Source organism: Wyeomyia smithii, chromosome 3 (assembly GCF_029784165.1).
Source record: "Wyeomyia smithii strain HCP4-BCI-WySm-NY-G18 chromosome 3, ASM2978416v1, whole genome shotgun sequence".
NCBI classification, from domain to species: Eukaryota; Metazoa; Arthropoda; class Insecta; order Diptera; family Culicidae; genus Wyeomyia; species Wyeomyia smithii.
Genome location: NC_073696.1, coordinates 51,413,244 through 51,429,500, shown reverse-complemented (window position 1 = coordinate 51,429,500; position 16,257 = coordinate 51,413,244). Strand labels below are relative to the sequence as shown.

General features: G+C 38.9%; 1 protein-coding gene across 4 annotated transcripts in view; it reads left to right on the top strand.

The window, feature by feature from the left end:
* The window catches only part of LOC129732083 (T-box protein H15-like), an 83,099-nt gene that overhangs the window by 23,283 nt on the left and 43,559 nt on the right, over positions 1–16,257 (top strand). For all 4 annotated transcript variants that reach the window (XM_055692587.1, XM_055692588.1, XM_055692585.1 and 1 more), the window contains exons 2-3: positions 524–699; positions 764–894. In XM_055692587.1, the coding sequence (XP_055548562.1) occupies positions 524–699; positions 764–894 (307 nt within the window). The remainder of the gene's footprint in view (positions 1–523; positions 700–763; positions 895–16,257) is intronic.

Below are 16,257 nucleotides of genomic sequence, written 5' to 3'. Positions count from 1 at the left end.
GCTGCCGAACGGTGGCTTGCTTGTTTTGTGCCACAACCAGCCTCCCCAGGCCCCATGCCAAAATCACGAATCTCACGGAAGGCTTTGCCAGTCGGCGGTCTTATCAACCGTGTGCTCAACATTTGCTTGTTTCTTTTTCTACTCGCTTACACTTTTAATTGTTTCACGGCTAATTTACATGCTAATTTAATTAGTCCATATTTATAAGCTCAACTTTTTGCGCTCTTTTTGTACCAAACCGCCAGACTGGATGGGGGGTTGCCTGATCCGAACTGCTGCCCGCGCAATTTGGGCGTAACGAGAGTTGCTGTTACCCGGTGCTGAAACACAACACACGGCGCGCACATCGATTCGTAGCGGGTTCTCTCGTTGGGCCGTAGATTTTTCCATACACGGTAGCTGTGAACCAAACGTTCGCTACCGGGGGGCAGCAATTTCACGCGATAAACGGAATCGCTTTTCGATGCATTTGAACTACTACGATTACTAATCATAGACATTGTTCGTCTTGATTTCCCGGTAGGTCCAATCTCGATCGATCGTTTCCCCGAGGGCGATGACGATGTGGACGTCGATGTAGAGCAATGCAGCGACTCGGAGACGCCCTCACGTGGCTTTAATCGGGCCAACAATTCGCGGACTACCGGAACGCCAACAAGTCCGTCGGACGAGGAGCGATCAACACCGGAACCTTCCTCGGTAAGTTACAATTTTACGGACTGATCTAATTTGGTTTTAAAACTCTTACACTCTTACTTGACAGCTTAAAAGTAAAATCACCGGCAGCTGTAACTCGGACGATCTGCGACCGGTGCAGTGTCACCTGGAAACGAAAGAACTTTGGGACAAATTCCACGACCTGGGCACCGAGATGATCATCACTAAAACCGGGCGGTAAGCTTCCTTCATACGTCATCAAATGATTCTAAATGACAAACGGTCATCAGCCAAATCAGTTCACGCTCCTCCTAACATAAACAACCGCAAACGATCGCTCCTAAATCTTTTGTTTTACACCACTTTAAAGTGTTGATATTTATGTTGGACCGTCACATTATTCGAGTCATCCCGTTGTCCTGTCCACTTACCGTTTTCAAATTCTTCCCCGGAATGTCTGCCTGCATCACCCCGGGCCGCGTGGACCGCAGACTGCGCAGAAACCGGCGATTTATGTTTTGATCGGCCATAAATAATGTGATTATGAGCGAGAAGGCATGCTCCTACTGGCCGGAATCAGGAACGCGAAATATGACGTGATCGCGGGTGCGGGTAACGCGAAACCATCCAAAATTTGGTCGAGTATTCGGTGTTTTTTTTTTCTTTGGCGCCCAACTGCGCCGGGAAGATCAGCACACGATTTGGAGCGACGACCTCCGCGAGTATCGTCGGCGCGCGAATTCCCGGCCACAAATTTGAAGGTGTGTTGCCTGGCTGCCGATACCGATGCTGCTACTCCTAATTAAGCACTTTTCTACCACTCGCTGAGAGTGATGGCATGTGCGTTTCTGGAATTTACGATCCTGCCATATCCGTTTTGCGTTTCTTGTTCTGCTGGTTCGGACGGAGCACCTGCCTGAAAGTAGAAGGAGGAAGGGAGATGAAAGTGTTGGAAAGGCTGCTGTTAGTCACAACAAACGACAAATTGCTAGAAAGTTGCATTCCGTTTTAGAGCGTCACGAACGATGAGACAATAAGAGTCAAGGTTTAACACATCATTGACAGACAGGATAACGCTGGCACACGTCGCAGAGTCCTTGGCAATAGCATCAGTGCATTAATGATGGGAGTACTCAATTGTTTTGCTTGACCTTGTAGTTTTTTTAATCGATGTCCACTTGTCACCTTGGATTTTACTCGGTTGTAGGTCCGAAATGATGGATTTCTACTCAGAAATGGCCTTCTGTGTGGCTCAGGAAATGATGTCTAACTTGGTCTCAATGCCGATAGAGAAAAAAAACAGCTCTAAACTCTGATCGAGTTTAGTGCTAGCATTTGTAATCTAGAATGAACATAACAATGCAATTTTATGTTGAGCTACGCAATTGTTCACTCATTCTGCGAGTGTTGTCTAGTCTGAATAACAGTTCTTTACAGGTTGTTTCCCTACAGGCTTTAACGCTTGGTTGGTTATGTTTCTTTTCATCATCCAATGAGATATCCATTCATCGAACAAAAACTTATAATTGTTCGTCTGTTTTTTTTTGTAAGTCTCCTATCCTCGAGCTATGATGCTGGCCTGTCAAACCAGTCGTCTTATGTTCGAATCGTGGCTCGGGAGAGACTCTTAGTATCAATAGGATAGTAGCACTAGCCCCACAATTGTCCTGTATACTAAAAGTTGGCTGCAAAGTCTGTGCCCAATGAACAGAAAGCTCTAATAATATAATGCATTTTCAAACCAAAAATCATACTTTCTTCCGATGTTTTGGTCGTCCAATACTACTAAGTTAACAGCGGAATGTTTACTGGTTAAAGTGTCGTCTTGAATTTTTTCTGTGATAATGGAGGCGTCAACACTGGCTGGTTTAGATGTATTTTTGAGTTATAACATTCCAATCGAATCGCTTGAAAGAGAGTCACTTTTAAATACGGAGAAACAGGGAAAATCGCTCGGTGCTAAACCTGATGAATACGGAGGGTGTGGAACAGGGTGGCAATGTATTTTTTTTCAATTATCAGTCGTATCTCGAGCAGAATGAGCGGAAGCGTAGTGTTGATGAAAGAGCACATTCTATTCGTCGTATGCGCCTTTTCGTTTTGATTCTAACGTTCAATTGATCCAATAATGTACAATAATATTGTTCATGAATTGTTTTACCATGCTCAAGTCAGTCGGCAAATATTATGCCTTTCTAATCCGAAAAAAATATTATTCAACACTTCAAGCTTCAACATTTCAACACTTTGCGCTTTAGACGACTCTTGCCAACTGAAATCAGGAGTATCATCGGTTGTCACGAATCACCACAACAATTCATTCCTTTTGCGCATATTCAATCTTGAATATTAAGTCGAATAATTGACACGTTGATCAATTGTTAAGAAATGCGGCATCCATCGCGCGCACAGCTTCTTCGTGTGTAAATATCATGGCCGATATAAACAGCGCGTTTCTTTGGAATGCCTGTGGTCCATACTAGTTCGTTAAATATAAGATATGAGACATTTGGAATCCGTAGCGGTTCATGGGACCAACCTTCTGTGCAAGTTTGATAATTGTCACTAGCAGCAAAAAATAAATAAAAATAAATTTTGATTTGAACTGCCTCAGATCTAATTTCTTGCAGCGTTTTCGTAAGGTTTTTTTTGCTAGTGTGTGTTGCTAGTGTACCTGGTATTTGCAATTATATATGTCAAGTGAACGTATAAACAGCTGTATCAAGTAAAGAAACGGTAAAAACTGTTGCTTAAATATTTAATGCTTTCTGCTACACTACAGCTCCGAGCGGTATGCCCCACCTTCGGGCTGTATGCTCATTGCATTAGCATTTACTTCTGAGACTTCAGGTGCTGTTTCACTTCGCGTGCTGAGCTATAGTAGGGGCATATGAAGCTATTGCATGAGGCATATTATACTCCATCTGGGGCGTTTGCCCCGGTAGATTGGAAAGCTTGCGGTTTATTCATATTTTTTAAATATATTCTTGACGTTCTTGTGTAACACTTATTACAAAATAAAATAAAAGCAATGCATTACCAACAAAATATTGTATCTAACTGCATGAAAGATTTGTTGTTTATGATATAAATAACTGCAACAGTGCCGATGTTGCTTATGTTGGGGGCTAGGAAATTGTACTTGTTTGTTTACCCTACAAAATACGGCGTTTTCAAAAACTGAATAGCTTATTGCTGAAAAAAATATTACTCAAGTACCGTTTAATTGGTATAAAATTCACCATAAATTTTGGCGCAAAGTGTTATTTAATAAAAATTCCTGTTTCAGCACAATAATACCAAATATAGAGACGTTTCGATTATTTCACGTTCATAAAAAAATCGTGTAACTACCGCGTTACCGTGTGATTCAAAAATCTTTTCGCGGATTTTCAAAATAACAAGAGTTAGGAACCAAAAACGTCTAGGTGTTTATTGAGTATAAAAATTAGTCAAAATAAAAAACCCGCCGTCCACCAAAGGATCCGGAATGACCATTTGAAATACTGGTCGTAGAATGCCCGGCTTTTTTCTAATGCCTGGTGGTTCAGTCTATGTGGATTTTTTAATCAATGCGGTTTTTATGCAGTGCTTTGAAAGGAAGACTTGTCTGAGCAAGAAACTCTCAAACTGAAGGAATCAATCCCTGAAAAGTTCCCGATTCATCTAGGCATTAGCCTCGGTGGTGCAACGGAATCATTATATTTTTTAAGCATCTAGGCTTTTTTGATATTCTAATAAGTAATAATGGCTATTCAGGTCTAGTATGGTAATGGTAAATAGGTTATTAGATTTTTGTCAATTTTAGTCACCGAAGCGTTGTTGTCTTCTGAATGAGTTAATGTTCCAAGAGGGTTCTTGAAAAAAAAAACCCAAGCTCCGTTCTTCACAATTGTAAATTTGATCGGCAATCAAGTCATTATTCATTAGGTAATTGAAAAACTCCTTAAAAGTGTTGATTGTAAATGAGCTTACTGACAACTTTTAACGTTTAACTACATCTCGTATTGAGTTCGGCTACATAGGGATGTAAAATGACGGAAAAAGTGAAAAATATGTCCGACTTCAAATGTGAATAGGTCGGTTAGTTTTTAAAGGATTTCCTTTTTTTGCAGCAATCGGTGGAAAATCTTCTATACATCCTCTCAAATGCAAAGAAAATGTATTTTGATTATCTAAACTACTGTACTTTTGTATGTTGAACTAAGATTTCGATCTCTGATTGATCTCTAAATGCTTGCTGTCTCTAACACGGTCGACAGAATTATACATCTAGTAATGTGCTACTTGGACTTTATAAGAGCCTGCTTCTGCTAAATCCAATCATTTTACTAGTGGATGGCGACTAGGACAATCCAAAATAAGTAGCAGCGGGTAGCAGCGGTAGTTGATAGCAAAAGCGGAAGCGGGTACCAGCAGTGGTAGTGGTAGTAGTATCAAGATTTCAGAATACGTTGCTTTCTTTCATCCTATTCAACAAATGATTCGGTGCCATATGAAAATTCACCATAATTTCCGCCATCAGGATAGCACAGAGGTGCAATCAGGTTTAAGTTCGATTTTAAATTGATTAACAACCAGTCTGTTTTAGGACAACCAAACAAATGAATCAATATTTCTCTGTTTTGCGTTAGAACTAAATGTGAAATGTTATTTTGACCAGTAGACGAGCAAAATTATGGTTTTTATACTCCTTCTTGCTAGAAAAAAAATATACCAAATATATTCTGAGCATTACATTTTCTTCAAAAAATCAGTAGTTATTCATCTTTATTTGAATATCTGCAATAAATTAGAAAATAAATAATAACACTGGTTAACACAGATTTTACCCTAGAGCTCCAACTGAAAAGCACCTCCGATTTTTGTTTTGTTTTTATCGACCACGTAAAAGCCCACAATCTACCTTGTAATACCAATGAGCAAATTAATTTGCGGTTTATTCAGATAGGCCTTATTTCTCATTGGAAAGCAAACTTTCTATATTGCTTTAATGGATAGAACAAAGGGCTCAGAGGGATACTACTGCGGAATCTGCAGGTAACCGTCTTTCAAAAGACTATTAAATTTTTTTAACGAAGTTGAATGAGTTTTCTCCAACGAACTTCGCATTTGTATAAAATATTGCCATTTCTGTCTTTATTGCAGTCGTGTTTCCAATACAACCTTATATTTTAACTTTGATTTTCTAGTAATACGTTCTGTCGAGATACATTATTCATGATATATTATTATTTTTCGAATATTGGAGTTTTTCGACCACATGTAAAACCAAGTGTGAAACAACTTTTCCACAAATACCTAATTTGAAATGGCTCGATTGTAGTATTGAGGCTAATCAATTTGATGGTCTAAAGCAGTGAATTTTTGTATTAATCCTCTTTCAACTCTCTCTATTTACAAATAATTTGATCGTGAAGAGAAGTATTTTTTTAGCCATTTAAGTCATTCGAAAATATTGTTGATGGTTTTTCAAACACTGTTGTTGCTAGAGCACTTCTTTGACGGGAAAAGAACGAAAAAGGGTTGTATGCAACACTTATCAAAAAAGGCTTATCAAAAAAACCTTCTGGAAATTATGTGGCTGCCCTGGAAAGATTCAAAATGACATCTGGGTCGATTATTCTGGTTCCGGAAGCACTCATTTTTGTTAAATTCGTCCATTTTTGGCTGATTCCCGGAAACCACCTTGGATTTTAAAATTGTGTTTGGAGTCGATTTCAGGTCTCCGGGCATCATCCCGATTTCGGGAATACCTAAGTGAAATTCGGTCATTTTAGGCTGAATATTTGGACTTGATTCTCGAGCTGTGGGTATCATCATGATCCCATGCCCATATTAGGTAGTATATGTCCAATTTATACTGAGTTTTAGGAGCCGGAAGCTGCATGATTGGAATTTAAAATCTCGTTTCAGGTCAATTTTAAGTCTCTGTACATCGTTCCGATTTTGAAAGTACCCAAATTAGATTGTTTTTGGCCGTTTCATGCCAAATATTGTTTACCGGAAACTCTAAGTCACCATTCTGAATTAAAAATAGCCTCTGGATACCCTCCCGGTTTCAAAAATGCTTATATTGGTTGGTATTACCAGGTTAACCAGGTATAACCAGGTTTCCAGCTCTGATATGGCAAAATTTGAGTTCAAAGCAAGGCGCTGCATTTTTCAGTAGTACAATAGTTAACGTCATAAAACCACAACTTTTTGAATTTTGGTGGAACCGTAGCTAATCTTTCTATCGATTGCTGCAAGAAGGAAGGAAATTTGTTGAAAACTGACTGAGCTATTATTTTTTGAAATTGAACAGTTTTGATGGGATTTTCGGTGTTGCACTTCTATCTCAGAATTTTGCCGTAAGACGTTATTCTTCGTCAAAAATGCCCTTACTTGATGATTGAAAATTAAAATGAATACTTAATTAAAGAACCTTTTATTCTAAACAAAATGGTATTTCGCTTTCGGCTCACTAGATAGCAATATCTAGGAGAGAGCAATATCTTGAAGATAAATTCCAGGTGCTGGTTTGCTTTTGGAACAGTCGAGGAGTAGTGGAAATTGAAGGTTGGTTTCGGGTCTAGTAGAACACCAAGATCAGTCATTAACTTCATAGAGCACACACTTTAGAGCGCTAATAATAAGCTTACTCCGACGGTACCAGTCAACAAAAGCATTAAACAAAGCCTGAAGACGATGGTAATCCTCGATCGTAAATATTACAACATACAGCATAAGATCATCTGCATCACTGAGCTCGCATTCAACTTTCAATAGAGTAGCCACATTGTTGAAACATAACGTGAACAGAAATGAGCTCAGGTAGCTTCCTTGTGGTACTCCGTAAGTGAAGTGTAAGTGAAGTACCATATGAACCAAATCGCACTCGAAGGGTTCTTCCAGTCTAGTACGAATTCAACCGTGTTATCATGTCCAACATTTGTACTGCCCTAAATATCGTAGATAACTTCTGGTGTTTCATACGGCTGATGAGAATCCGGTGCGGCTGATTCTAAATGTGGTGCTGTTTCTGCTAGTTTTAGTTACGATTGTTCGAGTTCTTCAGACTGATCGTCCCGTATCAAAATATCTTCTTCTGTATACGCTTTACTAGCATATCTCCCATCAACAATATGTGGTTTGAAGGATGTTACGGTCAAAAATTGGTCAGCAAAAATATGTGTAAATCGGTAATTTTTTTACTCATAAATCAAACAATTTTTCTTTGTCGAGTCCATTTCGTAGGGAATAAAGAAAAAAATATTGACTCAAGCTTCTTTTTTGGCGACTGTGGATTGCCGGACTATTCCCTTGACTCCTTCCATCAAGTTTTGTATAGCATTTTGGGTCACTCGGTTCCTTTGTTCGCCGCAGAACGCCAGTTAGCCTTGAACTGCATCTTGTTGACAACTGTTTTTCGCGTCTTCTTGAGTTTTCGCTTGACGATAGCTCAGTACTTTTCTATAGGGTAAACAGTGCTGTAATATATGCTGATATAGTACTCAAAACTAGACGGCTCAAGTGTTGTCAAAATGAGTCAACTTTTCATTAAATGCATTTACTAGTGCCCACTATCGCACAGAGACTGCATTTCACTAAAGTGCCTCACTGCATCCGCCACTATCGATGCTGAGATCTGCTGCAACTAGTGCGCTATCCATAGCGATGCCACAGTTGTGGCCGCTATACGCTGCCATTGGTATCCGCTGTCCCTACATCAGCTGGCCGAGCTGTTATCGTTGCTGGGATCTGCTGCAAATAGTGCGCTATCCATTGCTACGCCACAGCTGTGGCCGCTATCCGCTATCGCTGGTATCCACTGCACTGCTAGTGCTGCTGCTAAGGGAGGACTACTGCTGTTGTTGCTGTCTAGAACTATTATGAGCGGCTTCGGCTGAAACAGGCTTTTTTATAGGCCAAATAGCATGTTTAAAATTGCAAGGTATATGATTCTGTCGACCGTGCTTGGGAAGCAATCATATAACGACCAATCAGAGGTCGAATTTTTCGTTTTGACAAGGCTTGACTATTTTCAATAGTACAATAGTGTGAATAATAAAATTACAATTTATGAAGAATCATAGAAGATTTTCCAATCTATTGCTGCAAGAGCGAAGGAAATCCATTGAATACTAACCGATTTATTGGCATTTGAAATTGGACATATTTTTCACTTTTTCCGATTCTAGATTTTCATTTCACATCCCTATGTAGCCGAACTTCCTGGAGAAGTATTCTACTTCAAAATACTGGCTTCTACTTTACCGACTGTTTGTTGCGTTTTCGGGCGCCTCGAACGACTCTCATCAAGCAAAAGCCACTCTGCCGATTGCTGATTGACAGGTATAGTGACGGTTCCATGTTTCATCTCTTGTCACGAATCGTGAAAAAAGCTTAGCTATTGCGCGTAATCCATGCCAAATCCTCTGTGGAAGAATAGACACGTTGGTCTATTTTTATCAATTGTAGAACATCTTGGCTTGAAATTGTATAACATCTTGGTGTGACTTCTTCCTCACTATATAAATTACTCTTATAATAAAACTGGTTCCAAGTACGTCCATGGAAACTTCTCCAGGGTCTTAGAATTGGCGAAATTTGGAAGGAGGAACGAGGATCGGTGTAGTAGCGCAAGTAAGCCTGTTGAAGAGGTTCTCAATAGTATAATTGCTAATAATAGATGTGCCAGATGCAGCAGACACTCGGGCATATCCTACAATAGATCAACGATTCTGGTCGCAGTGAGGAAGTCCATGCAGGAAAAAAGCGGCTCCCACCGCGAGCACAGTAGCTTCAAGTGTAAGCATTTATGAACGATGAGACCAACGCGTTTCTTCTAACGCCTGCTCTACAGCGCCATCTCTATGTCAAATCAAAGACTGTTCATCCCATCTAGTATTAAAATTGAAATAAAAAATTGATAAGGTATAAAAAGATTTTCCATTTCTAAGCATGTTGCCTACTGCAGTAAGACGTAGTCCTATGTCAAAAAGTTCAAGAATCCGAGACTTAAGTGAAAACTTTCCGTAAACAAATGTAGAAAAGACGAACCCAGTAAGCAATAACTCGCGGCCTTTTGACGCACTTCTGAGCTTACTAGAGGCACCAAAATTCACAAGAATGGTTAAAAAAGCTATAAACTTTTATATATTTTTTTTTTTTTTAGTTTGAGCTTCAGGGTAAATCCTGTGTTGACTAGTGCTATAGTATAATACCAAACATAGTACAATATCAACATTTTTTTCGAGAAAATTGGCGACGAAGGTTGTGGGTTAAAAAAATTTGTTCATTGGTTCATAGCCTCTACTTGTAGCAAAAATAACAAATTCTGAGATACGAAATGCCTGGATATAGGTTAACGATAATGGACGTCTTTCAATAGACTCATGCACAACCAACGGAGACAGTGCCGCTGCCGATATGCAACCACAAAATTATCATTTGCTGGTAATAAGGGCCTCTAGAGTTGGCTTGGGGTTAGGTTTTGAACCATTCTTTTCATATTCTTCCATAAACTTCGAGCAAGAATCAGCTAGAAATAATTTCAAAGCGTTTAACAGGGGCAAACTAATGATTTCTAACACTGCAGCTTTAACCATAAGAGCGTTGATCTGGGAGAATTTAGACTTCTGGAAAAACTTAGAGTACGAACCTTTTGCTTTTTTTTTTGAGTGGTGCATTTAGAAAAATGGTTCATCGAATACTTATATTGAAGAAAATATTCCAAGGCAATAAAGTAGCAGCCAACCTTCATGTAGCCACCATTTCGCAACCGGGGTGGTGGACTGTTAACTTTTAACGATACTGTGTCATGTCAGGTATTGGAAAATCATTTGCTGTTCCTAATTACGGCTGCAATTCAGCAGCTGTTTCCATCGGGGTGCCAAAGTGTCGCTCGCTGTCAACTGTTACAAATTGATTTTTTACGAGGGTTCAAATTGATATTGCGCTTAATAAGCGGTTACTAGCCTTAATGCAGTCAGCAGTTTATTTAATCGCCCATAATTACACGGAAAAATGGTAGCAAGTGAGTGAGTTTATTTGTTATCAATCTCGGAATGGGCTGCGCTCAACACAACAGGACTTGGAATATTAGTGTGATCACCCAAATGTACGCCACTTAGCTGACATCTAATTTACAATGCAAAATTAACACGGGGCTGAACCTCCTCGCAGTAACTCTGAGTAACAAAAGCCGATGCAATTTAATTCAATTCAGCATCGTGCGTCGCCGGAGGTTTCACAGGCTAGAGGCAAGAACGCACCTCGCGACTCGCGACTTGCTGCTGCTGCTGGTAGACTCCGATGCGCATACGGCGTTGCGTGACTTGTTCGCGTTTCCGAAGCGAACCAGTTTCCATCATCAAACGGAACGATGAATTGGTTTCGTGATTTGAAAAGTGCTTTTCATTTGTACACACGTCGTTTGCTAGCTGCTTCAAGAAACTGTACTTTCATACCTGGTGGCACTCTGGAAACGAGTTCATTTGCAACGCGGGCTGTGATGCTGGGGACACGCCCTTCGAAATGCGGTTCAAATTCAGTGTCTGACTCCGGTTAAATTATTCATATGTGGGATTACCTGTTGTTGTTGCTGGCTAGGCGATGTTCTTGTGAGAAAGCAAAGTTCGAGCGGTGTGTCAGATTAACAGCTTTCCAAACCGCCATTAATCAAGCTTTTCCAGCCACTGCGTGAGTTATGAATTGTTTGATGTCGTCGAACTATTTAGTTTGGAATGGTTAAGGTAAGCCGCAGAAATCCGCTGCTGACATCATAATTGGGTGTGACTGCCGTTTAAATCTTGTAAAAAAAAACATAGATGTGATGAATATTTGAGCTTGGATGACAGTCGTTCGATTGTGATTCGGAACAATTCGTTTACTGATTTTGTCTGCATCAACGGCATCAACATTGGGAAATATTATGTCAAACTTTATTCTGGGAAAGCACAATCAAGTTACCGACTGTTGAAGGTTACAGCCAAAAGAAAACACGATTTTCGAACGATTTATTACCTGGTGGCTCGTAATCATTTTACCGAAGTCGTGATTAGTTCGGTGATGATGTTTGTTCAGACCACTAAGTTGTAAACTGTTGGAGGCTCTGCCGGGCGATTGGGATGAAAATGTGTTAAAAATCATCAATCGCTGACACCGAGCGACGGTTTGGTTGTAATAAAAGTATAAAATTTTATATTCAAGTATTCAGTTACGGTGTTCGCGAAGCTTGTTCGATTATGCGCGGTTGTTGCTGTGACCTCCATGGGCCGGTGAACAGTATTGCGTATTTTTTCTGGGATTTAAAATGCTAAAGTCGTGCACCATTTGTATTTACAAAGATCCTCGATTTTAAATAAAAAAATCGATTTTCACATTAGTTCATAAATCATTTAATACTTTTTTAACTGCAGTAGACGGTGTTCGCTGTAGACATTCGTCACCCTAAACGGCACCAAATCCATCAGTCCTGATATCACGTTTCTATGATATCCCACCGAAATCTCCGCTTCAACCAAATTCACAACATCCCTCAGCTAAGAAGCACTAATTTCAGTATTTATGAGCTGCGATCGTGTGTTCGAAATTCCAACTATTTCCCCCCGCGATCCAATCTCGGCAGTCGAATAAAACGTTCAGTTTTGGGCATCTTCACGCGTGTATAAATTGGATCGGTTTCGATCCTGCAGACATCCATTCCTGTGAGGTTCAACCCAAGCCTGGGTTCTAAACTCGCTACACAACCGGCGATCGTCGAACGTTGAATGTAATTAAAATTAAATTTATGTATGAAATTACTATAAAACACGGGAGATTATCACTTCTCGCACACCGGCAAAAGCCTGATGCTTGGACGGCTGGACACTCTTAAAAGTGACAAAACAAGATAATAAAAAGGTAAGCTTCTTGGCGCATCGACCGTCATCGATCCACGATCAATAAGCGGGACCAGATCCCACAGGCAGGAGAAGAAACCGGGAGAGCGCTCTCCCTTTGGTAATCAGTGCGATGACAGCTTTAGTCGTTGTTTCTTGTTAATTTTACGATAGGTTTTTAATTTTTCCTCTACACCTGCTAGCACCAGGGCAAGTTTTATTGAGATGCCTACTCCGGGTTGTAATCGAGACGCGAAAAACCATCGGGAACTCGACAAATTGTTAAACACCTCTCTGCTGCTGCTGCTGCTGCTTCCACCAAACAGACATCATCGATATCGGTTGTTAATTGGTTGTTGAATCTGTGTTTCTAATCGATGGCGGGTTTTGCTGGGACCACCACGGCTATGGAATTGGACTCTGAGTGATAATAAATATCGGGAGAGTATTTTATGTCGAGTATTCGAATGGGGGAAAATAAATCTTTGATTAGATCTGAAATAATACCGTGTCGTGTACAAGTTGTCGGATAGTTGAACGGAATTTATACCGAAAAGAAGTCGTTTTTCATTTTTTACAATGTTTGATTTTGTTTCCTATCATTAAATCCACTGTACAGTTAAGAAAATAGATATAAAAATTTCTCAGCTCGCCAGTGTGGTTTAAGCTGTTGAACAACCCAGTTACAGTTTACATTAACTGCTTGCTTAACTGAGTTTGAAGAAACACTTAGTCTAACCCTCATCTATTCCTTTTACATGATCATAAAACTGATGGGATGAACATTCATTAACAAATTTTCTCGAAATAACGGAATTTTAGCTGAACTGGATCACTAACGCAATGCGTTTTGTTCATCGTGTTAGTAAAGTGTGAAGTTTTCAGAAAAATTAATCCACTTAGTGGTGCAGAAACCTTTGCTATACTAACTATTACCTTATACATATTAGGACAGTCAATTACAAATCGTATACCAACCCCAATTTTATTAATGAACGAACAGAATTTAAAAGATAGTTTTCAAAGAGTTAACCAAAGAAGATCATTGAATTAAAGTTTGACGTGGTTTTCGCAAATAATATGAATGTTATCACTGGAGTACATGAGTCTCATTTTTTCGATCACAAACCAATTTTTAAACGCTGGCTAGAAGCAATATTTTTTTTTAAATAATCGAACATGGGGAAACAGTGATAGATAACAATGATGCTGATTTCACACTAGAACAGCAAACATGTATGTTAGTTTAATGCGGTTCTACTTATTCGCTTTATTTTCAGAAATCGTAGGACCTAGATTTATGAATCAGCGTCAAGTTTTTATTACGAATTGAAGCAAACTTCTACAAACCTGCTGTCGAAATATAGTTCAAAATTATACTGGAAAAAATATAGCTATTGATGAAAGTTGTCAATTTAATTCTATCTCAAATGCATTATCTGAAAATGAAGGTTCTCCACGATCTTTGAGAATTTTGGATTTCCAGAGTGTAAGCGAGAACATTATTCTTTTCGGAGCCCTAGGCTGTATGAAAAAATCCGAAATAAAGTCTTTTTAAATCTTGCTGCGATAACGAGAAGTGGAATAACATGGATACACGAACAGACATTGCTCAGTTCGTCGAGCTGAGTCGAATGGTATATATGGTTCGGCCCTCCGGGCCTTGGATCTATTTTGCGTTTTTCGACCGATTTTATAACCTTTGTTTAGTATAACAAAGGTAAAAAGATGAAGGAAATCGGTTCAGTAGTTTTCCCGCTATCAGGATCACGGCAAAGTCCTTTTCCGGAAAAAACTATTCCGAGATAATCGCGTATAAAATTTCAAGTTTAGTTTATGCGGCCGTGGCGAGGCGCGTTGCAAATTGCTTTAACTTTCTTCCTATTGCTCAGATCTTTATGAAAATTTGTGGAAATGTTCTCAAGATGTTGTATTTGAAGATAATGTAATAAAAATTTTTCCGGTTTTTTGAAAACTAAAAAGGTATATAACCCCTTAAATTAGAAACCAATATTTATATCTTATATGAGCGTAGTGTATCATATCATAGGAATAAGTGACTTTCCACCTGCGCACACTAGTAAACGTGTATAGCCATGTAAAGTTGCTTCAGCTTCATCCAAACTACAAATGATCGCATCTCGATGTTCACATTTTTTTAAATTCTTGGTCACGAGTTGAAAGTATATTTAGAACCTAATAATAAACATCAAATAAAAGTTCAACTGAAAACTTTTCCAGCTGTTCAAAACGTAGCATTGCAAACAAAACAGCGATTTTTTATGTTTTCTGCATCTGCAATATCTGCATCGCTAATTGTGTTACATTTGCACACTGTGGGATCAGGTTTTGCTTCAATGCTTCCCGAAAGCTGTAAAAGCTTCTTATTTTTCGCAAATCTGGGTTCAACGTACAATTGATTATATATTTTAAAGAAAGTGTGGACGGAAGCTTCGCAAGTAAGAAAAGAAGCAAAGTAAGCATTGCAATTTGCTCTAAAATTAATTTATTTACACCAGTTAAGACGCACTACGAAAAGTGTAAAAATTATGCAAAGTTGTCGATGATTGTTGCTTTCCTTTGAAAAATAAATAGCGATACGAAAAAAAAGGATAGAGAAGAAGGAAAAGCATGGAGAGAGAGATAAATTATCCCGGAAATAAAATATCCCATGTCTAAAATATACTTTGGTCAAAACTCTACAGTTCAAGCAACCAATAAAAAATCGCACCCAGTATGATTTTCAAAGAGCTCCGGGGCTTTCATTTGAGCATGCGAACATCAAAATCGGAATATGCGTACCGTAAAAAGGGTGTTTTTTTTGTTATTTTTTTGTTCGATTTTGATATACTACATATATAAACAACATATTTACACATCTATACATACAGGCACACATTCACATAAATACAGAAATTTTTCAGTTCGTCGATCTGAGTCGATTGGTATACAATACATGGCCCTCCGTGCCATTCATTTTGCCTTAAAAGTTAAATATCTCATATAGAAAATACTCTTTGATCAATAATTCAAAATCTAAGCCACTAATCAAAAATCCACTCGGTAGCATTCTGGGGGAGCACAGTAGCTTTCGTTTGCGTATAAGATCATCAAAATCGGATATTGCGTTCTGTAAGAAAGGTGCGTTAGTTTTTTGCGGCACATACATACAGACAACATACATACACACACACACATACACACACATACACACGAACAGACATTGCTCAGTTCGTCGAGCTGAGTCGAATGGTATATACGATTCGGCCCTCCGGATCTTGGATCTATTTTGCGTTTTTGGACCGATGTTATAACCTTTGTTTAGTATAACAAAGGTAAAACTGGTAGAAAAATTGTACATTTAACAATGTGCATCAAATTCGGAGGAGAAAGAAACAGCAAACAAAAAAACTTGAAAACCTTCCGTTATAATTGGCAACTAAATTTTGTTTTTTATATTTTTCTATTACTGTTTATCAAATATGTTTAACCGTTATGTACTCGGCAGGGTACCCGGGTACCTTTAAAGCCTTCATTGCTTTAAAAAAACCTAAACTTATCCACCTAGCAGTCAGACTCAGCCTTTCTCATTCAAACTTATTATTTGTAAAAACAGACTTACAAGAACGCTTCAATTTAATAAAGGAATATTCACTCATTGGGTTCTAAAATATTGATGTTATAATTGAAGTATAAAATATGAAATTTGATGTAATGTTGGTGCTTAAGATAT